General features: G+C 39.7%; 1 protein-coding gene across 1 annotated transcript in view; it reads right to left on the reverse strand.

The window, feature by feature from the left end:
- LOC140272016 (cadherin-4-like) overlaps nucleotides 1–15,151 on the reverse strand; it is a 238,752-nt gene extending 223,601 nt beyond the window's left edge. Inside the window, exons 1-2 of the mRNA XM_072367321.1 lie at nucleotides 14,900–15,151; nucleotides 13,550–13,661 (exon numbers count right to left, since the gene is read on the reverse strand). Of these exons, the coding sequence (XP_072223422.1) occupies nucleotides 13,550–13,661; nucleotides 14,900–14,956 (169 nt within the window). The 5' untranslated portion in view covers nucleotides 14,957–15,151. The remainder of the gene's footprint in view (nucleotides 1–13,549; nucleotides 13,662–14,899) is intronic.
- Nucleotides 15,152–18,993: the final 3,842 nt, after the last annotated feature.

Consider the following 18,993-nt stretch of genomic DNA (forward strand, 5'->3'; position numbering starts at 1 on the left):
TAAATAAACAAAGAACACATTTCTCATTTCAAACCAATTTTCTTAAAACCCAACATGAACTTTGAAATTGCTGTTGCAAAACTTTGGGATTTACCAAACTATGAATAATTTGTGTATAAATTAAGGGAAGGGATAATGAGAAATGCCACGCTTCTGTGATGAGAGGAAATGGAACGCAGCAGTGGCCAATCAACTCATGAAGATTAGAAATAGAATCAACAACCTCACCTGACATAAGAAACATGGGAGGCATAAAAAAAACTGACTGGGCAGTGGATGAGCTTTCATGGTGCTGGTGTGTGGCCAGCTGTAAACGGAGGGGCAGGGGTTTCATGTGTGCACATGTGGAGATATGCTGAAAAAGATAAGATGCGTTGCCTCCTTAACCGTTTTTCCGAGCTGCGGGGGATTTCATTTCTCTGTTCTCTCCGAAGCTTTGAAGCTCTAATGCCTCTGATGTGTCGTCTGTGTCTTGCCTTCCGTGTTGTCCAAAGCACGCCTGCTCATGAGTAGGATGATGTGACAGCAGTGCAGCCAACACACAGTGGGAAGGGTGGCTGGGCCTCTCTTTTGGAACAGGCGCGCTCTGCTAATGTAAATTCATTAACAACTTGGTTCTGATGCGACACTTAAATAGTAGCTGGCAGCTGTGTGAGGCGTTCCATTTTGTCAAGACTGCCCAGCAACAACCATCTAAAGTGTATGCATTTCCAAGAGAAATCCAACACTCACAGTGGGGTGTGCTGCCATTTTCTTACTTTTTCCATTTGTGACTGTGCAAAGCTATCAGACTGAAAACAACTTTATCATTCGAAAAAAATTAGCCACAAGGAAGAAGCTGAATGATGAACATTACTGGGAGTTTAAAGGATCTAGATTTGGTTAGGTGCTAATGGTTAATCAGCAGTGGTCCATAAATGCATTCAGTGAAATCACCCAAACAGTATAACATCTTCTTGTTGCATTGCCCTCTTCTCATTCCAGTCTTTCCTTCTCCCCCAACAGTTTGGAGGTGTCTGCCTGGGAGGCACATCAACATATATATCTCCCCATAGTCTGACTCTTTGCCACTGTGGCAAATCAATTCTTAATAAACCATCTGAAGGCTTCCTCTGCTATACCTTTCATTTCCCCTCCTCAAAGCTGCAGGGCAAATTAGCCTGCCAAGAGGATGATAGGGAACAAGCAGCAGAAGAAAGCAACAGAGAGGGGGGGTGAAAAACGACCCTGCACCTACAATTAAATTAACAAATCGCTGTTCTTAATTAATCTGGGACTTACAAGCAGAACTGTAGGTTTGAGACGTGACTGACATGGCTAGAGCTCCTTGCATCTGCTTTTGTTTGTGCTGTGGGGAAGCAGAGAGAAGTCGAGGAGGGAAGGAAAGGCAGATGAAAGCCTAATAAAAACTCTCCACAGAGCCCCCTGAGCAGAATAGCGTGGCTGTTACTTCTACTCCTCCTCCCCTCCTCTCTTTGGTTTCCTCTTCCTCCTACTCTCTTATATCCCTGTCATTCCTCCCTTACTTAGGCTTTCTCTCCTCCCACTCCAACTATCTCTATCCCTCCTCTATCCTCTGTCTCCCACTTCGTTCCCCTCTACTCCGCATCTATTTTGCTGGCTCTGAAACCTGTTTGCTAATGAGGTGTGGGATTGACAGCTGGATTACACAATTGCTTTATAATCCTTTCATTTCTCTGTTTAGGACAGTGCCCCCCTCCGAGACCAAAAACTTACCTTCTGCCTTGTGGGGCAGTCAATAATGTATGTGTGTATGTGTAATCTGCGTCTGGTTGTAACTAAAAATTTCAAAACCCAATTCCTAGGAGGGCAATAAAGCATCCATTATCTCTACTGTGCAGAGGCCACCAATATGCTCATCATCCTGTCAGACCACCAATATTTCCCTAGAAGGGCTATAAACACTAATAATGCAAAGGATTTCTGTACATTCATGTCCAAACTTCAAGCAGTATTCCAGCATCCCCTTATTGGCTCAAAGCTGAGCAAACATTGTCTTCACTTGAGCTTGGTGACCCCTCTAGTCCTTTTCCTACTCCACCATTTCTCCTTCCCCCACTCCCTCGCAGGAGCTTGTTCCCTCTGCGGCCACGGGATTCACTTTGTTTTGATCATTCTCAGATGGAGCTAGACAACTTATCTGCTACTCTACATTCTCCCAGGCCCAGAGGAGCGAAGCAGGGCCTTTTATTATCCTTGCTCTATGCCTCTTCCTCTGATGTGTTGAAAAAGACAATACTTAGATAGGGAGAAGCAGAAGAAAGAGTCTGGTTAGTGTGCTTTAAAAAAAACTTGTCTGGTCCCAAGGCTTAAAATGGCTGACTCACTTGGCATGGAGTTTGACAAATAGTATTACAAGACCTTTTAAGCCTTACAAGCAAAAACAGAAATGCTGCACTGATAGAAACCAATCTTCAGCATTCAGCCTATGGCTCGGACTTCCACAGAATATCAGCAACCACACAATTACAGTCCTTCACAGCAGTTATGCACTGTTGTTTAGAATAACATCTTGAGACAAATATTTTGCATTCCTCCGATTCTGCAGAATCTTAGTGGAAGCAAGCCCTCCAAATTTCAAGGCTCATTGCTGAATGCAAGAAGCAAATTACTCGACTGCAAAAATACTGCAACCTGCTGATGTGTTGTTTGGCTCTGTATACTTGTTTCAGTGCGGTGGCATGATCAGTAATGTAATTCAAATACCAATTGTGTTGGCTTCTGCTGCAAGGTTCCAAAATGGGCTCAATACAGTGCACCGGACCGCTTCCTAAGCCTGAATCAAAGAACCATCATTAGTGTTATAGGCATGTTGCTTAGAGAAGTGCAAATGCAAACTGAACAATGGAGTGTTGTGTGTGCAAGTTACTGAAAACTCTCTACTTATTAGCATTTTATTTAAAAAGAGAGGCATTGCTGAGTTTTACACTTTAAAACGCAAGATTTGGGTATAAAAAATGTTCTGAAATTAAGTCGACATTTGTGGATAATTAATAAATAAAACCACTGAATGTGACAATAACAAACAAGAATGAATAATTTTGGGAGATATATTTTTGGAAAAATTGATTACTGCTTCATTCTAATGTTATTTTTCCAATCCATACAAACACAGACTTATTCTGCACTTTCCTGCAAAGAGCATTGTTCCTCATTCTTAAAGCCTGCAGTTAATTATTGTGCTTTATTGCCACATGCATTGGGTTTTGGCAGTGTTAGCTTTGCCATTTCATACAGGCTAATACTCAGAGCAGTGGTTAATGCCTTCACAGGCTTGCAACACACAGCTCAAGTCTAATTCATTGTGGCAGATCAACTACACTAAACATTATCAAATTTCATCACATCACAAGGGCACCTATCAAATTACAAGTGAAACAGATGATCAGCTAAAGAATAGTCTATCAAGGGAAATACGTCAACATGTTTGATAATCACTCCATCTTTTGAGCTATATATCAAGCAAATGTTTAGTGAGTCAGCTCTATAAAAGGCAGAAATTTCATATCCATAGTTATTTTTTAAGTTTCACATGCTATTTTACTATTTCCTTCTCATTGTTGGCTGATTCTACGTTTTTCTGTTTGTCTGTTTGTCTGTCAGCAAGATTATGATCCAATCCAAATTTATGAAACCTAATGGAGAGGTGGCTTGTGTAAGAAAGAAAACCATTTCATTATGACACAGACGAGACACGCAACTTCACAATGTGCAGACGCTTTTCGCGAGAAGCACTTACTGCCCTGAATGAGTTGGCAACAGGCTTTTAGTTCAGAGGGGTCTGAATATCTTTTAAGGGTGATCGTTAATGACTGAGCGCTGCAGAGCTCAACTCCTGTCAGCAAAAGAAACAAAGATCAATATGTCAATCCGTGTCTACGTGTGGTTAATAAACATGTTCATGCATTCATTAGACATGAACAATCCTTGTACATAAATTAGATGTCAGTTATTTATCTTTTAAATTGCCTGCCAGATTTTCAAACAACTTCTTCAGCCAAGGAAGTGTTTCGGTGTGTGTGCACTGCTGTTGGGCGTTTATACCCAGAGGAGATGATTCTCTCTTACTAATCAATGATCTACCATACCATTTTAATGGAAAATTGCCTAAAGCCTGTGAAAAGTAAACATGTTGTAGCGACAATGGGGCATTTATTTTGACCGAGGACATTCTCACATTGGTAATCACATGGTCTCATGGGACTGATAAAGGAATGCTTATGCATATATTTTTTGGTTTTAAGTTGAAATACACAAGAGTAATCAGTGTCTTACCTGCACCAGACAGAGGTCTGTCAGGGTGTTCTTAGTCATAAGAGCGAGCAAGGCTAGCTGCTTCTCACAAGAGGGACAACAGAATACTCAACGAAACCAAAAAGACGGCCATGTCACAACTCAGTCCATGCCTCATCAACTGAGCATGTGTTGCATGCTTTTTTTCGTTTAATAATTTGCAGTTTCTATTATCAATGTAAATGACAATTTGAGGATTTTAAAATAAATCATTTAAATAATAATGTATATCACGTTTTTTTACTTATTTTGGGCTGGGGGTCCATTTAAGGAAAACCCCTTTGCATTCACTTGAAAGAAAGGGGTTTTGTAACATGTTTTGACATTTTGAGAGTGAGTCAAACTTACACATTATGAGCAGTGGACCAAAACCTATTTAAAATTTGTATATGGGACTGGCTTATCCTTATACTGTAAAGATACAACTGTGTACAACTAGAATAATGGTATTTGACAACTTATGCTGCATGTAGCTGTAGTGAATGATGAGTAAAATAAAATAAAATAATGTAACATCCAACCACAACCTCTGCATACTGCCTATCTACCCTCTACCTCTGTATCAAACTTCAGTAGACTTTAGGAGAGCCCACTTTGGGAAATTAAAAAATATTAACAAAACAACAAAATCTATCTTGACATAAATCAACTGACCCTGTTTTAAAAGGCCAGGCTCCTCTGGAAAAGCCTTTGTTAACCCCAGATTAGCATTTCGCCTGTTGAACAGCGCAGACCCAGACAACATGGGACTCATCGTTGTCTTCCGATTAATTAACATTACTGGCACTCTGTTTGTCGACCCCCAACTCCTCTATCCTTTTCTCCCTCTGCTCCCCCGTGCTCATCTCAGCTTCCTAGTACAGAGGCTATGATTTTACTGTGTTCTGAATTTAAGAACTAAATGGGGAACATTTGCAACGGGTTCAGGACACAATTAGTGATTAGCAGACAGCAATGTCTTCTGAAGGCTTCCATCTTTTGTTTCATCCTCTCTTAACAAAGACTAGGGAGCTTCAAGCAAAGGGAATAGCATATGAGGCTGTAATGCTCTTGGATTTTTCCTGCCCACAGACGGATCACACACTTCTGCTGTTGATCAGAACAGTATGAGAAATGGACAGAAGTTTCATTAATTAAATATAATGATCTGATCTCAGTCTCCAACTAGGAGAGTGGAGAGATAACAGAGGGCTGGGTTGGAGGTGAAAATACTGAACCATTTATCATCATTTTTTCATGCCACTGTTATGAGACACTTTCATGAGAATGGCTCTAAATGAGATTTTGTCTATGTCTATTTAACTATGTTTTGTTAGAAGAAAGTAGAGCTAAAGATTTTTGAGAAGAGGAGAATTATCCAAAGCCAGCTCATTCATTTTTAATCTGCTCAACGCTAAAAGAGTAATAAAAATACAAGTCTGAAATCAATTAAGCTTCAGCTACAAAATGGTGTCGCTCTTGTCTCTTCCAGTACCACTGCCTGTCTTTATTACAGAACACCAACAAAATAAAAACTGATGGAGCTGTGATAGCTGAATCATCACTTTATTGGCTGCTTTCACACTGGCTTAATTTGTAACTAAATCGATTAGGCTCTAATTAAAATGCTGCCATAGACAAACAGAAGCATTGGAGGAGGAGTGAGTGGGAAGGAAGCGGATAGCACAGTGTCTGTTCCAAGGGCAACGCTACACTGGAGTAGTGTGTACACAGGGAGGGTGTCTGAAAATCTGAATCCTATTAGTTTAAGAGGGCCATGGGTTTTTTTACGGTTCCCTATGTGAATTTCGCACACATTCTCATTTGCATTTCGTCACATTTCTGCTGCAAGGTCACTGGCCCTTCATGTCAGTTTTTAATGCACCGGTACCCCTTTAGCATCAATTTCCCATGCATGGGGAACTGCATATTGCAAGTAAGCCTTTTTTTGGCGGTAAGTGATGCACCAGCTGCATTAATAGTAAATAGTGACAGGAAAATGTCATTCTAAAGTGCTGGGTTAATGTTACCAGTCCAGCCTTGACACTGATGTCATCCACTTCCTTCTTTTGTCTCTATTTTGTCTTTCTTTGCTACATTACTTTGCTAGGCATTAGAACTACTCAGGGAAGGTCAGGGAAACATCTTGGTTAAGATACTCAATAGAACTTATTCTACTGTGAAATCTTTTGCTGATATTTTCACAATGCCAGGTTGACTGTTACTTTACCAGCCCAGGAAACCCTGCACATCCAGAATGCTTTGGGTATACCCTCTGTGTTCAACACAGATGCAAAAGGCTTGTGACCTGTTGATAAGGGGTGATAACAGGTTGATTTGGGGATCTTAACAATTCTGAAACCTTCATTCAAACGTACATGCTCTCATGGCCCTTCTTCCTATCTCTTATTCCCCCATCCCTAACTAAAAGCAGCAATACATATGATAAGAAACATGTCTCTCTCCCTCAACTTCCCCCTCTGCAAAACTCCAAAAGGGACTGAACTGAAGAACATAGCCAGAGTGACTCTCAAGCAAAGAGGAAACAACCACGCAGGTTTTTCATTGTCCTGCTGATGTAAGCCCTGTCAACAATGTCACAGCATAAGAACAGCCCGGAGAGCGCTTTGATTTGCTGTTACTCCATATAAAAAAACTATTTCACAAAAGACAACAGGGGTAACTTGCAGCAGCTGCTCTGTAGATTTAATCTATTAGCACCAACAAAAAAATCTCCATAACCTTAGACAAAATGTGAGTCTGCCTTGTGTGTGTGAGATATAGGACATAAGTGTCCTCCTGTCATCTTACAGCTGTTGGAGCCCACACATACCATCTGTGCATTAAAGAGCTTGAGTCCAAGCAAAGTATTTAAAAGGGTTTAATGTCTTCAGGAGGGCCATAACCTTGGTCCTGTAGAACCCCAGAAGGCTCATCATACCAAGGCAGGAGGTCTCCTAATGTACCAAGCAGATGACAAGGATGCAGAGTTCACACATAGCGCAGAGTAACTCAATCTGCAGGAAGTCTCACACATTTTTCATCCAGTCTCCTTTTAGTTCCCTCGCTTTTCTCCTCTGTCCCTCCTCTCCAAACAAAGGGAGCTGATGTCAAAAATACCATTAAAAATAATGGCCTCCACCTGCTTTCTATTCTTCCACATTCCCCCTTGCTTGCCTTTCTAATGACCAGCTTGGAAAAACCTGGAGGAGATCTGCTACGCTGGACAACTGTGTCAAAGCACATGGTACTTTCAGCCAGAAAATGCACATGCTAAGCACACAAAATCCCATAACCGTTACACAGCATGGTTTCTCAAGCCTGATGGTATTAATCAAAAGGCACTCTTGCAGGTGTACTCCCCTCATACCTCCCTGCCTAGTTTATCTCATAAACCCGTCATAAACAGACTCTAACAGGTAAAGAATCGTTCAGCCATGTGGCTAATTCATCTGTACGAGTCATCCTGGAAAATCCCCAGAAATTCTTCCAAACTGTTGCATACATACATTAAGTACATCAGGTATGAGGTTACACGCTACAGCTCCCTGAGGTCTGATTAGCCTTTGGCCTCAAAAGCATAAAGCAATGCCTCACTGCATCTTCACAGTCTCCCAAGACATCCAACAAAAGTCTGCCTGATAGATTTCTGTAATTGATAACCGGTGAAAACAGATGTGGCTGCTCCTGTGTCTATCCCCACAAAAATTAGCCATAAACCATGAAGTGGCTCAGACAGATGGTTAAGACTGAATGTGGATTTGTGTTGTTGCTTTGCACTATAATGGAGTTCAGAATTTTATATGAGTGAGATGAGAATCAAAGAGAGACTTTTTGGTACTTTACCAAAGATGATGATTTAAAAGTAGATAAGATAAGATAAGATAAGATAAGATAAGATAAGATAAGATAAGATAAGATAAGATAAGATAAGATAAGATAAGATAAGATAAGATAAGATAAGATAAGATAAAATAAGATAAAATAAGATACGATAAGATACGATAAGATAAGATATCTTCATAATCCACACAAATAAAAATAGAAAGAAAAGAGGCTGTAAACCATATAACAATGTTTATTCTCCATGCAGAGGCCTGTCTGCTATCAACGCAGATAACACTGCAGGCTACGCATCATGAGATTTGGGGCCAAAGGTAAACAGGAAATAAAAAACAATCTAATTCAGTTTGAGGGTGAGGGGAAAGAGAAAAGTGATGTATTGTCCATCCCTATAGAGCATGTGAAAAGAAATGGCTTATTTCATTTGGGATCATATGAGTCATTCCCTCCAGCAGACTTTAGTTCCCATATTATCAGCATCAGCACTCTGGAACACTAACGAGTGTGTGACAGCTCTGATTTTGGGGAAAAGGGCAAGAAATGTTGCCCCTTGTTCTTGGTTTATTACCTAAACCCAAGGCAAAGGACCCTGTAAGGGAATTTTTTGATGGTGAGCCATTTTTTATATGAAAATAGGTCTGTGCATTAAATTGGGGTGAAATTGATACTTACTGTATATCAATTTATGTGCTGCAAGTTGAAAAATGATGTACAGAATACAAAGCCTACAGCAAAATACGAGCCTGGCTATTGAATTTTGAAAAATCACCTAAAGCCTCAATGGAAAGCTTCACCAGCCAAGGCGAGTGAGACTCATCACCCTGGGCTTTCTAGATGTCTGCTGGAAGGGATCTTTGGAAATATTATATGGGAGAAAATTACAGCATTGAGCAATTTGTTTTATTCCAACACAAAACTCTCTCATGCAATTCTCCCAGTTTCTGTCTATTCAAGAAGTGTGCAAAAAACTAAAGACACTTTAAATGCTATGGAAATAGGGTGTCACTGAAGGGACAGAGTAATGATGTGGTTCACATAGGCAGAGCGTGGATTTAGATATACATGGCAACAACTGAATGATGATTCTCACTAGCAGCATGAAACAGACATAGAAATCGAAATCGTATGTAAGGTGTGTGCGTGTGTGTCTGTGAGAGAGAGAGAGAGAGAGAGAGCTTAGTGCATCTGAAGATGTCTTTCTGAGCACATTAGCACCCCTGAGCCAAACCAGGTGGGTTAAATGCAGACAGTCACGTTAATACATCCATTCTGGTTCCTGAACTACTGCAGGGGTCTCAATTTCAAAGTTGAGTATCAGAAGAGATTCTTAAACCACAACGATGACTGAAGGAAAAATTCCTATTTCCTTCCTGAGAAACTTCACTGTGGATGTCAGCATTTTTAAAGCCAAGGTACTGACATGTCCTAAAGTGGCACATCACATGTCAGAATTCAGCAAATCTGTCTTTCACTTCACTTTCCTCTTTTTTACCTCACATACGCACACACTCAAACACATCCACAGTTACACATGCAGGAGGTGAGGGCTGCCACGAGCAAAACCACCAGCAGCCCAAACAAAGTCCAAGGTCAGCAGACTGAACTCACTGAGCTGAAACCGCCATTCCTGCTTTTCATTACCAGAAACAGAATCAGCATTGGGATACAGGGGCACATGGAATAAGGTTACATACACTGGCTCTGCTTATCAATGTGACAACTGACTCCTTTTGCACATGTCTGAGAGGGAGTAAGAATTTAGTGAGAATCATTCTCAGTAATGTCATTTCATAGCAGGGAAGACAGTTCTCAGTGAAACTGGTATTCATAAGTCATCTGATGTGGTAGGCCTGGTAGAGCTCTACCTGTAAAGCTGTGTGTGTGAGTGCTGAACAGGTTGTCATATATCCAGTATGAAGGCATAAAAGACGGTGGATGCCCTATGTATTGACATAGTCATGAACACACATATGCAAACACAGCACACACACATACACTGAAGAAATCTCTCACCCTCTAAACCCATTATCTCACCTCATAAATTCCCTGCCTCTCAATTATTATTCTTATTTTAGGGCAATTTTAAAACACAGTAACCAATTCGGTAGGGAAAATTCAAAGAAAAGACACTTCGATTAAAAATGATCTGGGTGCAATTTTCTATGGTTTAATGGATGGTTTATATGATATTGGGACATCTACCAGTTTTAGGCAGCCAGATGGATAGCCCTCACTTACTCAGGAACTGCCATGACCATGAAAAATGCGGAAGGCTCTACAGCCTATAGCCAGTATTTGATTTGTCATTCAAGGTAACTAGTAACAATGCAGTCTAAAACGATCTTGATGTAATGAGCAGAAAGGCTAAAAACTGTGAAATTACTTCAATTTCAGAACTCCAAAAACATTACATGTAAGCAAAAATGTGGTAAATTCTACTTTATGTTGATAATGCGACGACAATTTAAAAAAATTCACAAAGGCGGGATGCCCATTAGCTCAACTGGTACCGAGACTTAAGCTCCTCAATGCAGCTGTCCCAGGTTTGAGTCCCTGCTCAGGCCCTTTGCTGCATATCATCCTCTTCCTCTCTTTGGCCCCATTTCCTACCAAGCATCTTTCAAATAAAGGTCACAAGTGTAAAAAAAAAAGAAAATCCTTTAAAAAAACACATTTAAAAAAAGGCACAAGGATCAGGAGCTTCTGTTTCTCTCATCTCCCAAACAGGTTGTTCTGTAATGCTATTTCTTTAAATATGAGTACTTTGTGTGCTCAAATGAAATAACACGTTGAAAAAAATCAGAGCTTTGTGTCCTCTTAATTTCATTTACTGTGAATAACTTCCATGTCAGTAGCAAATCAGCATGTGTGTGGCTGTGACAGTAAAGTCTGTGTTTCTGCACACATGATGTGAACCATGTCTTTCGAACCACGACTTCGCCAAACAAGCCGAATGCCGGCTGATTGAGCCGTGCATCTCTAATACTGTGTGTAGAATTTAGAAATGCTTATTGAACAGACTGTGCTTATCAATAAAAACCCTCAGTTGGCGACAGCGCACAGAATTTTTAGAAAGATCTAAATGAGCATCACTGTTCATTAAAAGAGGATTAATCGAAAACAAAGTTTGGCGAAAGTTTTAATGACTCATCAGGGGGCTGAACATGTAAATGACTGCTGACTATAATAGAAAAGCAAAGGCAGTGATGAAAACATGAATAGCCGCCTTAAAGTGAAAGATAAAATGCAATAATAAAAGGGAAATTAAAAACCAGTTCACACACACAAATATGGTTCCATGGAAATGACAATATAACTCTGATATAGCTGTGGCTTTATCATCATATTTGCAGTGATGGTTTCAAAAACAAAATCATTCTTTTACATTTTAGGCAATTTGGCACATCAGAGTTCCTCAGAATTATAAAATATGAAACATTACAGACTCCTCCTCCCTGCTGACCTCATGTCTGAACCCAGACATCCAGCCCATCATGGCCAAGGTCCTAGTTCTGTCCTTCCCATTATTCCCCCTGGTGGCTAACATGAATAAATTTATGCTTGTGTGTGAGTGTGTGCGTGTGCGTGCATGAGTGGGTGTCATTACTCCTTCCCCCAACTGACGGTTTTGGGTTAAACAATGTTATTATTAAAGGCTTTCCAGAGCCGCTTCCTGCCTGCCATCAGTGACACCCTTACCAACTATAAATCAACTGCCTAAGCCCTGTAAATCACATTGGACGAAAGTGTATTTCACACACCCGGCCAATGCAGCTGTGCTCTCAGACGCACGTGAAGACGACGGTGCAGCTGTGAATGTGCTCATGCCAATGACGAGCACATACTAAACTAATGATAAATGTTAAATGAAAGCATGTGCTTTAATTGTGATTTAACGGAACACTGTAAATGAATAACAAGTCTGTATGATTTATGAGCAGAGGCTCAGTTTACTGTGAGTTGATGTTTGAAGATGACTTTAGCGTGGCTTATATTAAAGGAAAAACTTAGTGCGCAGTATAAAACACACCAAAGCACCTGCTGCAAATTGATTTCCTAATACAGAAAACATAAACAATACAAAAGCATGTTAGACTATTAAAGATTAGTCAGAGATAGAGAGACAATTTCATCTCCTGGAGACCAAACTAGATAAATTATGCTCTCTGGAATAAATGGCTCCTGTGCAGCAGTGGTGGCTCCTTCTTTGATTGTTTGTGATTGTGTTGACACCCCCTGCTGGTCTGAAGACAACACTACCACACTAAGAGCAAGCTTGTTGCCAGTGATAGTGTCCCATGTCCAATTTCACTCCCAGCCAGGATACAATATACTGAAGTTAATGAAAAAAAAAACTAAAATCAGATCTCCGCCAGTCTAATATCACTTCTGCTATGAACAAGCACATTTCATTTGTAGCTAGTAAAAATAAATTATCTGCTTTATTGGACTGTATGTACACTCTCTCTTTTAAAAAAAAATGTATATATATATATATATATATATGTATATATATATATATATATATACATATAAATACACACACATGTGTGTGTGTCTACATGTATGCGTGTGTCTCAAATGTGCAAATGTGCGCAGAGTCAGGAGAGAAAGTCTAGACGGCTGCATGCCCGCCAAGTCTCTCACAACTAAGGGGAGTGAGAAATATATACAGCGCAGCTGCCGAAGACACAGCCGACCCACAAAAGAGCTATTGTGCGCCCACAGCAAAACAATACGGCTTAGCTGAGCTATGAGAAAAAAAACCATTGGGATCAATAGAGAATTGCAATTAGCCCACATTGGCAGGAGCAGTGCCAGATTAGACACAGGATGTCGATTCCATTTCCTGCACTATCAGGCCCTCCAACTTGGTTGGCTCATTGTGTAACTGAAGCAACTCTCATGTAAGGCTCAATAAGACACTGTAGAGTGACAATGATAGTGCTGTACGATAAATGATTGCAACAAAGACAGAGACAATGACAAAAAAAAACTGGAAAGTTGATGAGGTTTAAGAAATGAAAATAATAGTTACAGTCTAAGGTGCAACAAAGTTGGGTTTTTTTTTAAAGAAAAAGCATAAGGAGTGTTATAAATGTTGCCTTATCTACGTACACTTTTACATAAAAATTCAAGACATGTTTGTGAGCCACTTTGTGTGGAGGAACAGCACACCAGTGTAATTACTCCACACCACTGAGCTGCTCCTGTTGGTGGTAATTAAACTCCTTCCCAGCCTTAAATGTTTGGACCAGATTGACTGTAATTCATCTTTAAATTTTTCAGTTCACAAATTTACCACTGGTGATGCTACAATAATGGAAAACTGAAAGAATGCATGTCTTCTTAAATCTGCTCTAAGAAAGGAGGGAGTTTTACTTGCACTGTAAATACCAATGGAATGGCTTACCTTTGAGTATGCCCTGGCCTTGCAGTGCATCCCTTGAAACCAACACAGAGTAGAAGCTTTGAGAGAAGCCAGGTCGGCAGGGATCTTTGGAGGCATGCTCCCCATTATTCCTCTGGAAGAAAAAGAAAAATACAGCGCAAGACATCGATGAACATGGATTCAATTGATTTTTGTCTTGTTGACCCTGAACTATGGAAAAGGCAGCATACAAACCAGCAGAAATATATTCAACAAGTTAATCAACTACAGCTCCTGGGTAGGAATGCTGCTGATTAAATAGTCCCTGAGACCAGTGTCTGTGATAACAATGTGCTGTGTAACTCGCTCCATTTGAAAGCAGCCCAAAATAAATGTGCACATAAAGCGCCACACTCATAAACACACACAAAGCACACGTTCAAACACCAAAGAAAACTGCAGGAATGCAGCATAATCCCACCACCACCACACACAGACTCATATATGATAGGTCTTAATCTCGGAGAGGGTCCAGAGGAATGAGGAAAAAGTGAGCAAAGCATGTGTTTGAGTGGGTATGAGTGTGTGTATACCACTCAAACGATTTGCAGACAACTTTGCACCCAACATTTAGTACTCGGTGGTGGTTAAATGAAACCATCTGACCCACTACAAGTCGCCATGGCACGCAAATCCATTATCATACCCGCGGAGACGATGCAAAGGCGAGCTGGACTAATATGAAGAGGAACCACGTCACACTGAAGCCTCTAATATAAGGAGGAAATAAAGCAGGAATGACACGTATCTGACACATTTTCCAAATTGTTAATAACGCGGAAGAAATTATTCTATCAAACGGAGCAAAGAGATGGAGCCACGGGCTCTTCGGGGCGCCGTTAGGAAAGGTTCCGACTTAAGGTTTTATTTATTAAATGAGAAAAGACCTTAAAGTTGAACTTTTTTCCAACAAAATAAGCTCTTTGGTTGAAGGTTTACAAAAAGAGGATAGTTGCACCTAAATCAAGCAAGATAACTTAGTTTGATTAAGAATAAAGGCATCACCCTGGTGAGTAGATGTTGCTTGATTTAACTTGTGCAGGACATTGCTGCCCAGCCTTAAGCCTGGTGGCAATTTAAAGCAGACAACATCGCTAAATCGCGAAGTCTTACTTTTTAGTTGTTCTTATACGTTAAAATTCATCGGGGGACCAATTAACGTAGCCTACTTGTGGGAACATAACGACCAGCGATGCGCTGATGCTGCAGCACACCGCAACGACTCTGTCTCACTGCGCGACTTTCTTCGAGCTTATTTGCTGTAGCCTATCACGAGCTTTATCAAAAATAATTTTAAAAACGGGAGAAAAGAGAGAGAATAAGAAATCTCACCCAGAACGTGTCAAAAAGAAGGGCTGCTGTGATGACCACAGCGAAGTCAGTTCTCATTGTGGCGAGCAAGCGAGTTAAGGCTGCCTGGACAGGGAACCAAAGAGAGGGTCAGTTCGTGGTTCTTCTCCAGCAATTGTTTAATTTCCAACCTCCTACTTGGTCAGACAGTTCGTTACGTCCCGTCTCGCGCTCCGTGAGTGTTCTGCAGCTCTGCTCCGAGTTCTTCCCGGCTCTCTCGTCTGCAGGTGAGCGCTCCGCTCAGCACCAAGGCGCAGTCAGCGTCACTCACTCCAACCCCTCCTATCAGCCGGTGCAGGAAAACTCCACACACGCACTTAAAGACACACTGGTTGGAGTCATTTGAGCCATAGAACCCACACTACTGACGCCTCTCAGAGGACTTCGAGGCATGAACCTCCTTCCTGTGGGGAAATGAAAGGCTTCGCCAGTTTTATGGTTGCAAGTGAAACGGTCTGAGTATGCCAAATGTGTGGCAAACTCATTTACCAGTGGCCATCAAAGTTCACTCATCAAGCACGTAAACCTGCAGTTTAGGCATATGTTCCTTATTAGATTTTGACAATCACAGTCAGCCCACGCAGCAATATTTGCTTTCTGTTACACTGATTTATAAAAACGTCCCCCAAGATTATATTTGAGGCACAATATGCAGGTAAACCAGATGTGTCCACGTAACCTCCAGCGTCATCTCGAGCATAAACAAAACAAAACACCACAATATGATATTATAAACGATGGCAAAAGGTTTTATGACGTAGTCATGAGCAGCATCTACAATTTTTGTGACTGTGGCAGGTGTGATGCCAGTCTACTATAGTATTCAACCTCCTTACATTCTTTTGAGAAGATTCCTTTGGATTAGTTTATCAAATGCTTTATAAATATATAGAAATGCTCTTTCTGTGATAAAAGCGCTTATGTCTTTGTGAAATATATGATTACTTTTAGGATTTTTTTTTAAACAATGTCCCGGAAAATAATGTTCAAAAGCTGTTGTCTTTTTGTAGAGATGTAGTTAACAGAGCTGGACTTATCTTACTATAATGGCTCTCACTTTACATACTCACCACATTCTCAGCTTACCTTTTTCAACAAGTCTAACACTGTTTCTGAAACTGGGACTACAAAGGAAAAGTTTAATCAAAAGAAAACTTTAACAAATTCCAATTAAAAAGGTTTTAAATTTGAATCCAAATGACTCACAAAGAAAACTGAATTTAGCTCTTTGAATGAAAAGGGTTGAATACGCCATGGTGTAGAATTACCTTGGACCTTTAAAAAAGTGTTGCCTGAAGTTGATTGCTATTAGCAGGGTGTTTGTCTGAACCGAGTCTCCTGACTACATGAAACTATTTCCTGGCCAATAAACAGTACTGGCTAGCTTATCTTTCAGGCCTTTTTGGGCTGCTAATGACCTTCATATTCTGCTGTTTCTGATTGGCAGAGTGTTTTCCACAACTGCTTAGTGAGCCAATGGACTCTAATCCTATAAAAAAAAAAAAAAAGAGGAATATGAGCCTGCACTTTTCTGTGTAGCTGCTCAACCAATTTTCTCTGTGGGATGTGCAGAAATTTTTACTGCTTTTCTCATCTTAGCTCTACGGTCTAAAAGATGAGCTCCAGCATTTGTATCCAGAGTCCCATCTATTCCTGATGGGCCCTGTCATGTTTTTTTTATTATGTTAAATAACTACTTTGATTGGCATGCTTCTCTTTGGCTTTTTCTTCTTCTTCTTCTCTATGTGGTGTGATTGTGTGATCCAGAGTTGGATTCAACACATAGTAATGTGACAGTGTAACTCAGCACAACAAGTCTTTAAAATGTGGTCGTGAAAAACTTACTATGGACAGTGTAGATTTCACAAGAGTGTTGCATATCCATTTTTGAAAGGACGCGCTGCATGTCTCACAGAGCAGTGAGAAAGTCAGGCAGTTACTGTATGGATGGTCAGCATGCCAAAGGCCTTGAAGTCATGAAGAAGATATACTTATGTACACATGCCACAGTACGCTCTGATCTGAATCTGTTCACATAATGAGAACATCTGTCATCGATGCGTCTTTCCTTTCACGGTTGAACAACATGAAGCAAGATACACTATACCCTGATCTTTTTGTGTAGAACTCTTTATCAAATAACAACACCACCAACAGCACACTGGGATTTTTTTTCATGTGCACTTCTTCTGATACAGCTGTAACAAAACACAAAGCCTGAAAGTCATGTATGAGATGTGAATTTAAAAAAGAAGAAGAACAAAAAAAAAAAAGCACATCGTGCAAGTGTTATTGTTTTCTTTTAAAATAAATTTCTCATCTCAAATATCAGAAATGAGTTTCAGAAAAATTTGGGACTGATACTGTTTAAAGTTGTGCAAGAACGTGCAAGTTGTGCATGTCACAGCTAATTAGGTGACAGATCGAGAGGAGAAGAGGATGAGTTTTTCAGTACTGAAACTAAGAGAGGCTTTACAGCTCTGCAAAAAAGTATTTGGGCAAACAGTTCAACAATCAAAGAATGACATTTCCCAGCAATAGATACAATACATACATACAAACAATACATTTGGAAGAGAACACTCATTGCTGTGTTCAACAATGTAAGTTAATAAATCTAAAACAACTCATTTAAGATGGACTGATGTGAAGGGAAAAACTATCCTGCGATGTGATGAATCAAAATTTAAAGTGCTTGAAAAATGGTTACATAGTCATAATGACCAATGGTAAGTGGGACCATTCGACTTGTTATGAGTGCACAAATCAAAAGCCAGTAACTCTGATGGTGTAAAGATTAATCCGTGCACATAGCATGGACACATTTCTAAACTTACAGTTATTGTTTATACTTATTTTTTGGGTTGTGCAGCAGCGTGTGCTACTGACCAGATCACATCTTATTCAGAGTTGACCTTTTAATTTTTCAGGAAGACGCCAAGCCACATTCTGCATATGTAATAGGAAAATAAGTCCAGGTGCTAAACTGACTTGCCTGTGGTCCAGATTTTCTCTAGTTGATCTGTCTATCATATATTTAAACATGAGTTCGGAATCCCAGAAATGTGAATGGCTCTGCTCTGAAAATTCAGGAAGTGATTTAAAGGAGACTTTCAAGACTTACGGGACTAAGCTTTGGCACTGCATTCAACACTGTTTTGCTCACCAAGCACATTTACATGATGCCTAAAAAGAAAACTAGACTTTTAAAATGCATTTAAACACGTTAGTCCAAATGAAATCATAAGATATCGTGCTTCTCAAAGTCGGACCAACACACCCAGATAATGTTTCTGCATGTGTGCGCTCAACAAGATTCAAATAAGCCAAGGGGCTCTATATTATCTGATTAAATGTATAATTATGCAGCCACATTCCTAATAAAGCTACTCTCTTTCATATATTTTTCTGTATCTTTTGTCAGGTGGCAAAGATGATGGTTGAAAATCAGCCCATGAAGATTGCATGTCAACTCACAGTCCCTAAAAGGCTTTCCAGATTATTGCTCCGCTCTAATAAAATTCTTAGAGCGTAATATAAATGCTTTATAATTTCCGCATTATCTCATAAACTCATCATTCAAGTACGGTACCTTAAAGACAACCTCTGTGCAGTGAATTCAGCTATACTTACACATACGATGATCTCTCTCAGAAGAAATTAGAAGCGGCAGAATGTCTAGAACGCTTTCTCACACACACCTTCTATGTCGGACGTACTTCAGTCAATAACTCAATTCTACTCCATCGTATGATGTATATACAGTAGTATATATGTATACACATATATATATGTATACACATATATATATATATATATATATATATATATATATATATATATGTATATGTATATGTATATATATATATATATATATATGTATATGTATATGTATATATATATATATGTATATGTATATGTATATGTATATGTATATATAAATGTATATGTATATATATATATGTATATGTATATGTATATGTATATGTATATGTATATGTATATGTATATGTATATACATTTCTTAAATTATTAGAAAAAATAAAAACTAGCTTTTTTTTCTGGCCACTCTTCCA

The sequence above is a fragment of the Leuresthes tenuis genome, unplaced genomic scaffold, assembly GCF_036924035.1.
Source record: "Leuresthes tenuis unplaced genomic scaffold, fLeuTen1.0.hap1 SCAF_16, whole genome shotgun sequence".
NCBI classification, from domain to species: Eukaryota; Metazoa; Chordata; class Actinopteri; order Atheriniformes; family Atherinopsidae; genus Leuresthes; species Leuresthes tenuis.